Below are 14,056 nucleotides of genomic sequence, written 5' to 3'. Positions count from 1 at the left end.
TTAAGGTATTTACACTTTATTCATTTAAGAACTTAAAATATTAAAAAAAATATAGAGATTTATAACAAAATGTGCGTAAGGTATAAAAATTTAAAATTTTCTTTTAAATTTTTAAGGAAAATAACACATAACCCCAACCCCTTGCATAAAAATAATTGGCATAGAAAAAATGAACAATTGATATGTAAGAAATAACAACTAATGTAGAGAATATTTATTACTCTTGTTAACAGCATACTACCATAATTATAAACAACTAAAATAAGGTAAATGAACAACTTGTGTTAAAAAAAATATATAACTAAGGAAAAATTTGCAACTTTCATTAATAATATAACATTATAAATATAAATAAATGAAGTTAGGCACATGAACTTGCATAAGAAAAGTAAACAATTAATGTAAGGAAAATTTGTAGCTCTTATTAATAGTGTAATACGATTATGAATATTAAAAAATGAAGTTAAATGAATGAATAACTTATGTAAGAAAAATAAATAAGTATTATATAAAAAATAAACAAATAACATACTCCCTCCGTTTAAAATTGTAAGGTATTTTTAATCGAATCTCACCCTCCAATAAAGTAGTTACTTACTTTCAAACTAACTCTATTTTTTTATATTTACTCCTATTAAATATCCTACAATAAATATAAAGTCATTCATCAATGGGGGCACTTTTGAAAAAAAGATAATGATTATACCTCGAAAGACTAAAAATATTTTATATTTTTGAACATCTAACTCCTCAAAAAATGTCTTATATTTTTAAACGGAGGGAAGAGGTGAGAATATGGGCCAATTCAACCCATATGGGTTGGATTGAGTTCAACCCGTTTTTATATGAGTTGAAACAATTTCAATCCGATCCAACCCTTGAGGGTTAGCCGGCTAAATGAGCCAACCCGCCAACTCATTTTTTTTAATTTTTTTAAATTTATTTTTTACGTGATTTTTTAAAAAAAATACATATAAATAATAAGTTTCAATTTGATATCTTTTCATGATTCATTCTAAATATACCAAAATATTATTTTATAATGTTTGTACAAAATATATAAATTGATATAGCTAAGTAAATCATGCCTGATATGATTTATATTCACAAAATTTTTTCCTTTTCTCTCTTTTTTTAATTTTTTAACAGTAATATGAATTAAACGAGTCAATCCTAACCTATCAAGATTAATCCATATGGTTTACGTGTTATATGGTTTGAGCCAAAAAAAACTTATTTTTATTTAAGTCAATTTTTTTTTCGACCGGACTTTTAAGATAGGTTATTTGGGCCAACCTATATAATTCGACCCATATTTTTAACTCTAGGAGAGGAAGAGATTGAGATTATTTGTATATTTTTTTCAAAAACTTAATTTTAATTTAATTTAAGTGAAACCCACAGAGATGAACTGATGTTTCAGAATTTTGGATGTTGACAATTAATAAATTTAGTTAAGGGGCTGCAGTGAAATATTCACGAAAAAAAAAATAAAATAAGGTGACGTGTCTTGGTCAAAAACGATAGAGGTGACGTAAAGTTGCCTTTTTTTTTTTTGTGTGGCCTATCTTGGTCAAAAAAGAAAGCGGTGACGTAAAGTTGCTTTGCCCATGTGCGTTTCGTATTCTCCTTGATTAGAGTTTGAATTACGTGGCCGACCATGTGTCGTCTTGTAATTATGAATTAATTTGCGATTGTGATGTCCACGTTAAACTTGTTGGATTACGTTGGACTATTTCTTCTTCTTCTTTTTTTTGCAACACGACTGAATTAATTTCTTCTTAATAATTACTGTAATTAAATTAGTTAAAACTTTATCCTTGGACAGGAGGCACTACAGGCACTACAGGTTGGGGTCCCCAGCTCGCCTGAATCAACTTTTCGTTACATGAACAAAAAATCATCTCGAACTTGAGAAATAATGTAACGTTGCATGGAATGTAACTATACCTTTTCCATGTGTTAACATTATTCTTATTTTCAAAAATAAAAATAATACTGAATTACCGTGATTTAAGTTACATTTGAATACATTTTATGAATTATTTATTGACATGTATAAACTTTTATGAATTTATAATACAAATTCACTTTACAACCATGTGTATTAATAACTATGAATCAGTAGAGGCTAGACTTTCTTAGGATGACAATATCTTGCTATAAGCCAAACTAAATTAAGAAATGAAGATAAAATTTAAAAGTTAAAAAACTTATTTGAAATTTAAGAGATGCAAGTAAAACTTAGAATAAAATTAACTAATTAAAAGTACACTTGTATACTAACAAGGGTTGAACTTAATAGAATGAGCCACTCTTTCCGTGACATGATGAATTAAAGTAAGAATTTCTATTGGAAAAGCTGGCCACATTTAATATCCCAGGAATCCTTTGAAGTTGTATCGTTTAACCAACAAATTCTGTGTTTATTCCAAAATTATCCCTTCAAGCCTCGTACAGCATTCCAACCTCAATCCTTTGCTGTAATGGAACCCCTAGAGCAGGCAATCCAGACCGGCAATTATTATGCAAGAATTCATAAAATCCAAGCATAATTCTATCAAACCAACCGCAGTTGGGGCCGATATAAAACCGAGTTTTTCCACGAACGTGAACCACACCGGCAGACCGCGCTGCTTTTAACCTGGAAATCTCCCGTTCTCTCCCATGAGGATAAGATGGGACATGGCCATTGCAGCTCTTTATATGATGTATCAAACTGTTAGTCACTTGAGCTAAGAAACCATCCTCTAGGTTCAAAGAATCTGCATAGCCATACTGAATCACACAACTGTACACCCCTTTGTGGCTCAATGTATTTATGACTATCCTGTCCTGTAGAGAAACCTTGGGGACCAACAGATACCTAAGAGTTGTGAATATTGTGACCTCATGGAAGGATTTCATGTTCTTTATGTAGTGTCCTAGTATAGGAGTCAGACCATCTTGAATGTTCGTGTAAAAGAAGCATAAGCCAGGCACAGTTTGAATGCCGCGATCCTCCAAAAGCAGTTCGAGTCTGTCTGAGGTTATCTTGTGGGTTAACTCGTATTCGATCTTTCTTTGTCTGCCATGGAACCAACCAAACATGATGATGGCAAGGATAAAAGAAATGGCGAAAGGAATCCATCCACCTTCAAGGAGTTTAGTGAAAACTGCACTGACATAAACCCCTTCCAGCACAAAGAACACGCAGAAGTATAGAGCAACCAGAATAGCAGGAGTCCTCCATATCATGATCATAACTAGTGTAAGTAATATAGTGGTGATTAGCATCACCAGACTAACAACAACACCTGCAGTAAAAGCCAGTAGGGCATGTGAGTAATCATGGAGCAAGTATTATGGAATTTTATGACTACTTGATGCAATGTAACAAACCGAAAGCATTTCCGATATCTTGTCCGTCTCCAAAAATTAGTATGACAGCAACACAAAGGACCATGAGGATGTAGTTCACTTCAGGGGAGTAAACTTCTCCTTCTTTACTATGTGATGTGTGCAGAATCTTTACCCGAGGAAAATAATCCAGCACTACAGATTGCTTGATTACAGAAAAGGTGGCTGATATCAAAGATTGGCTAGCAACAATTGCAGCTGATGTTGCAATAACAAAGATAGGCCAGTAGATTGAAGCTGGTATAAACTTGTAAAATCCATCACCATGATCGTTGGGATTCTTGATCAGGTAAGCTGTCTGTCCCGCATAAGTCAGAACTAAAGAAGGGTAGATTGTGAATAAAAATGCTATCTGTGAAAAGTGGGGGAAAGAAAGATGAGGATGGCTACAACCTGAAAGAGAAGCGTAACATAAGCTTAAAAAATAGGACAAACATAATGAAAGCCAACCTGAATGGACAGCGGGTTAAAGTGACCAAGATCAGCAAACATTGCCTCGGATCCTGTCAATATTGTGATGTTTCAAAGAATTAAATGAAAAATCATTTGTAAACACAAACAGGGGTGAGATTAATTTATTATTTCACACTTGCCTATAAATTTAGATGAAAATGTAGCATGCAAGCCATGCTTAGATGCATTGATCATCATACATTATTCAAGGATACAAATTAATTGGTAGCGAACTAGATAAAAATGAGAATTGGATGTATGGTACGAAAAATACACTTCAGACCTTAATGCAGAGATATGATGCGCATCCAAGAAATCAAGTGAAATAGATAATGAAACCAAAAAGCATCTTCGGAGACTTTAAATAACCCTGACATCCATTTGAAGCAAGGGTGAACCTTCCCAAACCAAGTAAACGTTACCAATTTTCTTAAGTGGTGATTATATTCAGCAAAAAGAATTGACTTAATCCCCACCTTCAAGCATTTCACATATTCTATGAGCACTGGTTACCCTCGAGATCTTACAAGATTCTGTTTTGATCAAATGAGCAGATAAATTATAGAACGTATGGCCAGACTGGCCACAAGACAAGAGCAAAAGAAAATCAAAATGTATAACATAAAAATGCATGAGGCTAGACAAGGGATTCTTCAAAGATAAATTTCTCACTTCCATGTCATGCATTAAGACAAGACATACCTGTAATGCAGAGGACTGTACCACCAAGCAAAAGCCATCCAGTTTTTCCATTTTTCCAAAAGAAACGGAAAATGTAGTGCGGTGATAAAGCCTTGAATATACTTGGATAGTGGCATATGATGCTGTAAATTCCCACAAGTGGAGTGCTCAGGGTCCATGCACCCATTATGGGGGAAAACAGGAAACTCACACGGGATGTACCATACTTCTGCAACAAGAACAATAAGGCCAAGACAACTGCAGAAAGTGCTTCCACGAGTGCTGCGACAGCATGTACATCGAAATGATTTAGAAGAGAAGGAAAGTCATACAGTACAGAAAGAAAACTGCACAACAAAGTTACTAACTCTGACTCAAGCTATATTGAAATATATTTTATCGGCTTGAACATACCATTGTAATTGATCAATTGGCATATTAAATCAACTTATACCTAGTTTTTAAAATTCTAATCACTAAATTGTTCATGAAAGACCTTCAAGAAGCATGGTGGTCAAAAGCTTCTTATTGTTTGGCACACCATACTCTAAAAATTAGGGTGCTTCCTACGTGAGCATGACTTAATCTGCAATTACTGAATGCAGTAGAGAGAAATGCAATGCCATATGTCAACGTACTGGCAATGAAAATTGCATGACGACTTATTTTAATACTATCAAATACCACAACCTCTTCCATGTTTTGCAATATTCATATGCTAACCTTTTTTAAAAAAAAAAATTAGTTGAGGCTGCAGGTGCAGTCACTAGTGATAAATAATATCAGCTTGTTTTGGTAAACAAAAACATGACAACCAATAAATTTGCCATTCCTTTATATAAAGCTTGTCTTTGTGCCAAACCTAGCAAGTGACAAAAAATCCTCCTGTACTCTACTTGAACATTTCTTACTAGCAAATTTGAAAATCTCAAGCATATGGCCAAGTAATATTGGTTGAAGAACTTACATTTGCTGACAGAAGGAAAAGGAGCTCTTATTCCATCCATTGCTGACAAAACTGGGAATAAAGTTACAAGTTGAATCAAACATCTAATAAATAAAATCCACGGCATTATTTTTTACTGAAACAATGAGAAAAGATAATATTCTGAGGCAAACCTGAAATTGCAGGTGTAAGTATACCATCACCTATAAGCATGCATGTGCCTAACATGGCAACAAAAAGTAATACCCTTCGAGCAACTAGACTTCTTTCAAAAAATTTCCCAAGCCTACTCTGTGTTTCAGGGCCCCTTTGCATGTTAGAACTTGAGGTTGAGAGTAAATGAGGTCCCTTAGAAGGAAGAATTCCAATATTCAAATGCCTGCAAAGTAAGGAATACAAGGCAAAAGTTCCACCTGCAATTCATCATGAGATACGGAAGTCAAGATTCCACTCAAAGTACACTTTGGCCACTGTGTGTGTGAGTTTAGCTGTAGAGTGAGCTCAATTAGTGACCTTAAATCACCATATTACAGTGGCACAATGAACTAATCCCAACAGCTTAGTTAATATCCCCTCATCCAGCATAAGTCTGGGGCATGCGTTTTATGGATCATAACACGCAATCTAATTGACAGTAGAAATCTATGGGAGGGAACTATGCTCTTCTAGCCTTTAAAGAGAATAAAGCTGACGGTGAATTTCTATTTTGTGTATGTACCTTCACCATGATCATCAGCTTTGATGGCTATGCTGGCGTATTTTATAACCCCTATTAGAGTAAGAGTCCAGAACATGATGCTGTAGATTCCGAGATAGTCATCTTCTGTTGGAGACTTCAATGGCATCGAAGGGTAAACATATAGTGGCGATGTCACAAGTCCTCCAAATACGACCCCCAAGGTCCTGTATGCAAGCCCCAATGTTTCCCATGTACCCTTTTTCTGCTACAACCAACAACGCGCATAAATAATGTCCAAAGGAATTAATATCCGAAAATTTATTTGCTTCAATGCACAGAGTGACAAGGGAAAGGGGAATGACAGACAATAAACAAACATAGAATGAAATTTACGTCGTCAACTACCATGAACATCATTAGGTTTGTGAATGAAGACAGTGGCATGAAAGCGAAGAGGAAAGACAAGAACCTCGGACGAAGGGAGTGAGGAGGAGGAGGAAGGGAGTTGCAACTCGGGATCCATATCCGTTGCTTGTTTGTGCCGACGACGACGCAGAGACCACAAAACCCCACGACGGAGAACACTGAGGCGTAAGCCTATGCTTTAACAATTGAAGCAGAGAGTTCTTGATGTCTTCAATGTCGTAAATGGAACTATGGAATGAATATCTTTCTGGGCCTCTTTTGCTAACATGGGAAAACGTAGCTTGTGTTGTTATCGGCGCCAATAGAAGGAGGAGGAAACGTAGGACCGCGAGATGGCTGCGTCATTTACAACTTTTGGTGATGGGTCAATGCTCTTCTTTTTTTGACTTGTGTTTGCTACGCATCTACGTATGGACCAAAACCAAAGCTCCAGGTTTTTTTAGGCTTAGGTCCCACGGATGATTCACTTCACAAAATTGATAATGACGGTAAGGAATCTTTATATGTTGGGTAAAGTAATAAATTTGACTGCATATTATTTTTTCATGACTTTAAGTTATAATGTAGTGTAAAATAAATTATTAATTTTAAAAAATGAAACATTCAATAGTCCATTATTAATTTCAATTGATGAATATTATATGGAGCCTACAATAACACATAGTATTTTATGAACACTCCACGTCAACATATATAAAGGTGTAGATTTAGTCACGAATTATTTTTTAAAAAATATTGGTAATCTATATTAAAAAAAACAAAGGATCTAACACGTTTCTATCATTTTTTATTAACATCATTTCTTTTCATACTTCTAAGACTCACAATGAGTTAATCTTTTTAATCTTCTTGCCTTCATTCTTAGTCTTAACTTGAGAAGAAGAGATTCATAAAATTCTTATCTAAGGATATTCACAAGGATGATGCCAATTAGAAGCTTCATTTTACTATGTGTTGCTTACCGCAAGTGTATGGGTCATAACAAGTAATATAAAATGAGTAAAGTATCGTTCCCTCAAGAATTTGCTTAAAAATTATGATCAAGCAAAAGATTAAGTAAATTCGATCAAGTTGAGCTACACAAAGTTAGGTAAAAATGATTTGCAAATGAAACTAACACTAGAAAATAAAGAAAAGTAAGTGATTCACAAACTTCCAACATAATTTAGGATCTAGGATTATTTATTTCCCTTGCATTTCATAACACCAAAATTACCTCTTCTCATAAATACTTTTAATGAAAATAAGTGCTAATCTAGGGTTTTAAAAATATTTGGACAAGCTCTCTCAAGTCATGAACAAGTGTTTAATTAAATTAATTGCCCAATCTTTTATTATAATTAATAAAACTTAATTTTAAATACCAACTCTAATGTAGTTATGTGAGGCTAGCAAGTATATCTCTATCTTACTAACAAAACCATCCATTCAACATGTAAATATCAAGTTCTCACACAATTTTACCTAAGTTCTACACTCAAACCTAACCCTCTCAAGCATCAATTAAATGAACCCAACATCTAAATGGTGGCTAATCATGTAGAAGCATTAAGGAAAGAGTAAAATAAACACATATATATATCATTAATCACAAAAAGAGAAGAGAAATATGGTGTTAATCCATACAAAAGTTTCAAATAATTCTAGAACAAAGGGTTTAGCTACTCATAATCATCCACAAGTTACAAATAGACAAAATAAGTGAACCCATTTCAGATTACAAGAGAGAAAAGGGAAGAAGAATAGAAAAATCGAAGAAAATGAGCTCCAAATGTTTTCAAAGCTTCAATCTCTTGATCTCAACTCTTCCAATGCCCAAACCCTAACACAACCAAGTTTCAAATGTGTTTAAAAGTCTCAAGAATGCATTCTGGATTGAATTCTCAGCATTTATATGTCCTAGCCATTTAATTTCTGATAAATGAAAAGTAACGTTTTTCTTATAGTGGCGAAAGTTGCAAACGAAAGCCACGACTTTGGGATGACTTTGACAGTTTTGCATTGTTTTTGCAGCTAATAAAAATTATTCATTTTATGCTTGATTTCTTCATCCAAAAGCCTTTCAAAAACATTCACAAAGCTCCACAAATATTTCTAATTGAAATTTCAACTAAAATAACATGAAATTAGGCCAAAAATATCAAATCAAAGCCAAGAATACAAACCCAAAACAAAATGCACGTTTTTTTAATTTGGACAATAAAAACATATACAATTGAGTCAAAATGGATTAGAATCTAGGAAAAATGTGATGAAATAACATGAAATTCTAGAGGTTAATACTATGTATGGAAGAAGCTTGATTTTAACTTAATTTAGCCATAAATTATTTTCTATTTTAGTGGCATCTTCTTCATAAATATCTTTAAATAAGAACTCTTTAAATTTCTTCTTTTCGAGTTGAGACTGAGAACAAAAGTAAAAAAATTAGAGAGATAGACACATTGTAGATCTCATAAGTATGAAAATAAATGATGTTTAGTCAAAATTAGTATGATGGTATTGGATGGTTTATTTTTTATAGCAAAGGCTACCCAATATTTCTCACAAATAGTTCATGATTAAATTTACATCTTTTTACATGATGATATGAAGTACCTGTGGAGTGTTACTTGTCATTATTAGTTCCCAGAGCGTCCGTCCACTACAATTAACAACAAGTTATTAAATACTTCATTTTTTTAACATTGATAGTTTTTTTCATATTACTTAATAGTTTAGGCTATTAGACTTCTTAAAAAATAGTACATAATAAAATTTGTGCCTGTACCCTTATATACTGTACTTGCCGTCGATTTTGTCTTTTTTTTTTAAAATTTTCTTTTTAATTTATAGAGCTAGAAGAACTGGGAGTTGCAACGTGTATTTGAAAAAAAACTAACTTTTATTATCCCGTGAGTCACACGGAGAATATTAACTAAATAAATATTAATATCACACATAGTCTTTATAAATTGCACTTGCTGTCGATTTTGATATTTGCTTTAATTTTATTTTTGATTTATATAGTTAAGAGAAGTGGGAGTTGCAGAGTTTATATTAAAAAACTAACATTTATTATCTCGTGAGGTATACAGAGAATATTGACTAATTAAGTATTAACATCATACGAAATCTTCATACATTGTACTTGTTGCTGATTTTGACATTTTTTTAATGTTATTTTTAATTTATATAGTTAGGAAAAGTGGGAGTTGTAGGGTTTATATTAAAAAAAAACTAACATTTATTATCCCGTGAGTTACACAGAAAATATTAAATAATTAAATATTAATATAATACATAACCTTTATATATTGTACTTGTTGCCGATTTTGACATTTTTTTAATTTTCTTGTTAATTTATATAGCTAGCGAAAGTGAGAGTTGTATAGTCTATATTAAAAAAACTAACATTTATTATCTCGTGAGTTACACAGAGAATATTAATTAATTAAATGTTAATATCATTTATTTAGTATACATAATTCATCTAAATTGAGGATTATTGATTTTGTTATATTTCCATAAAATTTTGAAGTATAATTGATTAGTTATACCATTTATTTGTTATAAGTAACATGCAAATTGAGGATGTGATGAAATAGCATGTTAAGGATCAATTGGATAGACAATGACATTTTAATTGAAATCCATCTAGAAATGACATTAATGGCAAGTAAATATTAAAAAAGTATGGAGCATTGCGTTAAGGTTATTAATGTTTATATCTTGTAACTTATAAATATGATGACTGTCACAAAAAATAATTTGATTAAATATTACAATAATTAATAGTAAATAAATATTTAATATTGTAAATGTAGATATTCTAAATCATAGATAGAGAATCATAAAAATATATTATGTAACATAATAGAATGAAATCAAATATGACATTAAACTTCCCATACTTTCATGATAATAATACAATTGAGAAAACAAAATATTTAAGTCAAAGTGACTCAGCCATATGTCACCTAACACAAGTAAAAAAACTATTTCATTTCAACATTTCATTTGAGTACAGGTTTAACACAATGTTCTGACCAAAATGTTGAACACAATTTTTCTTACTTTTCATGGCAATGCATGTCAGCCCCAGACACCAGAAATACATACATACATATATCATATTAGACCAAAATGATCAAAAAGAAATCGATGAACTACAAGCCGGTGAAGGTACATTAACGCAACAAAAACAAAAAAACAAAATTTCACTACAAAGTCTAGGTATCTTCTCGTGTTGTTCGACTCCTACCTTCTAAGTTCTAACCCATGCGATGCTGGGGAAGATTTTTATTAATAACTTTCTAGATTTACAAACAACTTCATTAATTCTTTGAGAGAATTATTGAAAAGGAGGATTTAAAAAGCCAATGAAAGTAATTATGATCTTTAATTTCCACATGCATGCCATGTTGTTTAATTAGACAATTCAATTTGTTACTTAGATACCATTACAATATTAAATTAATTAAAAAATTAGTCCATCCAACTTCAAAACTGCCATAAATCTTGATTCAATTGGATAGATATGCTAACGATGGGTGTAATCCTCAATTTGGTCTTTGTTAATGTTAATACCTAACTTAAACACGCATGCTATATGTATTAACTTCTTTCACAAAGTTAATTATTGTTTGCCAACAAAATTTGGTTTGTTGATAAAGATTTATCTCACATTGATTTTTTTTTTGTTTGGTTTTATAAAAGAAACAAAATGAATTTATTACCAGTTAATTCATTTTTTCCAGTAGCATTTTTTAAATTGATTACATCACAATATATCAAAGAAAAAGCAAGTATTCTAAAGTCAAGGAAAAGGTCAAAAAACTGTGGAAAGATAATATGTAATTTATTGTGCATATAACTATGTACCGAATTAATTTACAATATTAAATTCTAAAGCTCAATAAACCACCTTACCAGGGGCAGGAATTTTTTTTAAAAGGTCAAAATGACAAAGTATATATGTCATATTTAGCTCAAATAATATGATAATTGAAAAAAATTTAAATATATATATCACTGAAATAATATAAATATGTTAATATATATATATATATATATATTTATATTTAATTTTACACATATATAACAATATATATACTTATTTATTTTTTAAGTTTTATTCATCAATTTTTTAACACAAAAAAAATCATTAGCTATCATATCTATAATAAATATTTTAGAAATTTCTTTTTTAATATAAATTATTATTAAATTGGTGAAAATTTTTTTTCTCTATGAACATTAAATAATTTAAATGCATCATTCGAATTTAAAGTTTTATTCAATATAACAAAATATATTACTTACTTATTAAATTTGTTATTTAATTTTTTAATTAATAATTATAGTAAATAAATGTATCAACATAATAATGATGCTCAATTATTAGAAAATATTTATGTTGATGAAATCGAATTATATCAAAGTAAAAATCATTCATATAATAAATTTTAATAATTTGATTATTAAAAAAGTTAATTTTTTTAGAAAAACATTTTAACCATAACCTCTTAATTGTTGCATAAGTGATTTTATTATAGATGTCAAGCATATAACATTTAATATATCTTAAATTTTTTATTACAGTACTTGACAAAGTTTGTTAATAATAATTCTTGTAATTTTTTTTATCAGATATAAAATGAAAACAAAATAAAATAACATCAAGACTTTAAGAGTATATGTTGCATTATCTTGTTAAAAATAATTAAATCCTATGATAATTATAACTCCAAGCTACTGAAACAGTTATATTATACATATGTAAAAGACTATATATAGAATTGAAATGAGATTTTTATTTAATGTTTCAAAACTTTGATAATATGTAAATTTAAGAGGGTCAAGAATATATAACTCATATATTTTACTAATAAAAGATTAAAAAGTTTGGGGGCTCTGACTTTTACTGGTCCCCCTTTATTTCCATCCCTTAGGCTATCACTTATCCTTTAAAATTTCAGTCACAAGAAAAAATATACATACCTCTTATGTGTTGATATAATATACGGCCCCAAACATTATCTATTATCTAAAACTATTTAACACAAGATAAATAAAACTCAACAACCAAAAAAAAAAATTAACGAGCAAAATATCATGATATCTTGTCTAAATTAGCATCGTGATATGTGAAGATCAAATACATTAAAATCCCTATCATGAATACATCATCAGGCTCTAACTTCATCCAAATGACCAATCATTGTCTACATAAAAAAAAAAAAAACCAAAAAGGTCACAGGACGTGGTGATATTTATGTCAACAAAAACAATGTATCTGGCCTTGGCGAACTCAATCTGGTGGACAGTGCTGAGAAGGAAGCATTAAAAAAGCTGCATCACACAATCGAGTGCTCAACTTTTCGATTCCCATGGCCCAAAAAAAAAAAAACAATCTGAAGCCTGATAAAGGATTAATAGATAAATAAAATTTTAAACATTCACTTAAAAATTATCTTAAATTTTAAACTCTTAAAATATATAAAATAAAATTTAAATTTTAATAAAATAAATTCTGACCGTTAACTTTTCAATATCGTTACTATAGTAATAGTTAGGATTAAATTTATAAAAAAATAAACCTTAAATAATACCTGTAAAGATAGCAACAGTATTAAAAAGTTAACGGTCAAGATTTATTTTACTATAAATTTAAAAATTTAAAATTTATTATTTATATTTTAAGAGTTTAAAATAGAAGATGATTTTTAGATGATAATTCAAGATTGTATTTATTCATTAATCTCCCAATAAATGTCAACACTGGAAAATAGGACACACGAACCAACCAGCTTTTTTAGAAACTTGAAATAGCTTGTGCTTTAACATAATTAACGTGAGGTCTCTTGCACCGTTCGGTGGGTAAACATGGCGACTTCAACAATGATCATGCACCAAAAATATTGCCCATCCAATTAAAATTTCAATTACAGACTTGTAATGAGATCAAGATTAGGTGAACACTGGGAACTGGCTGGCGTTGTGATTGGGGGTTCTCTTATTTTGATTCCTGCTCTGATATAATAAAAATTAATAGAGAAATTTATAAATAAAGGAAGAATAAAATCTAATAAAATATTATCTTTTAAAAAAAATTAAAATATCATAAGAGAAGATTGCTTCCTGACTATAATTATAAGAGTAATATTTTAGTAGATTTTTTTATTCCCTCATTTTATATAAACATAAATAGCATTAATTAGTAAGATTCTTTTTGTTAAAAAATAGCATTTAATAATATAAAGAGAAAATGATAATAAAATTATTTTGAATTATGTAAATGACATTTTGATATCTCAAAATGTTATAATTTCTCTAAAGTCTCTAGAGACTTCTTTATAATTAAAAAATTAATATAAATGATCAAATTACCCTCAATTCATGATTTTAAATGCGAACTTACGAATTGCTGTTGTATTCTTACGATTTTAAAAAGAAAAGTTATAAATTTTAACATCAAACTTGTAGATGGT

General features: G+C 30.3%; 1 protein-coding gene across 3 annotated transcripts; it reads right to left on the bottom strand.

Moving 5' to 3' along the window:
• Positions 1-2,275: 2,275 nt before the first annotated feature.
• On the bottom strand, positions 2,276-6,935 carry LOC129321683 (probable potassium transporter 17). 3 transcript variants are annotated; one of them, XM_054967542.1, is made up of 8 exons: positions 6,628-6,935; positions 6,198-6,423; positions 5,653-5,892; positions 5,501-5,551; positions 4,555-4,815; positions 3,850-3,902; positions 3,382-3,751; positions 2,276-3,296 (listed from the first exon to the last, which is right to left on the bottom strand). In XM_054967542.1, the coding sequence occupies exons 1-8, from the start codon at positions 6,679-6,681 to the stop codon at positions 2,446-2,448; spliced, it is 2,106 nt and encodes a 701-aa protein (XP_054823517.1). In that variant the 5' UTR covers positions 6,682-6,935; the 3' UTR covers positions 2,276-2,445. The 3 variants fall into 3 exon arrangements, with proteins under 3 accessions (XP_054823517.1, XP_054823519.1, XP_054823520.1); XM_054967544.1 differs by having other exon boundaries at positions 6,198-6,420; positions 6,628-6,934; XM_054967545.1 differs by lacking the exon at positions 6,628-6,935 and adding an exon at positions 6,564-6,591.
• Between the last annotated feature and the right edge of the window lie 7,121 nt (positions 6,936-14,056).

Source organism: Prosopis cineraria, unplaced genomic scaffold, assembly GCF_029017545.1.
Source record: "Prosopis cineraria cultivar Desert tree isolate PC_DT_omini unplaced genomic scaffold, ASM2901754v1 PC10, whole genome shotgun sequence".
Taxonomy (NCBI): Eukaryota; Viridiplantae; Streptophyta; class Magnoliopsida; order Fabales; family Fabaceae; genus Prosopis; species Prosopis cineraria.
Note: the sequence above shows the minus strand (reverse complement) of the source record. Positions and strands in the feature narration are given on the sequence as shown.

What these genes read in the sequence shown, in the direction of transcription:
- LOC129321683 (XM_054967542.1), bottom strand. Translation starts at nt 6,681, where the DNA reads ATGGATCCCGAGTTGCAACTCCCTTCCTCCTCCTCCTCACTCCCTTCG. An exon ending in AGCTGATGATCATGGTGAAG is followed by an intron (nt 5,893 to 6,197) that starts GTACATACACAA and finishes GATGAATTGCAG; the next exon opens with GTGGAACTTTTGCCTTGTAT. An exon ending in TACAGTCCTCTGCATTACAG is followed by an intron (nt 3,903 to 4,554) that starts GTATGTCTTGTC and finishes CAATATTGACAG; the next exon opens with GATCCGAGGCAATGTTTGCT.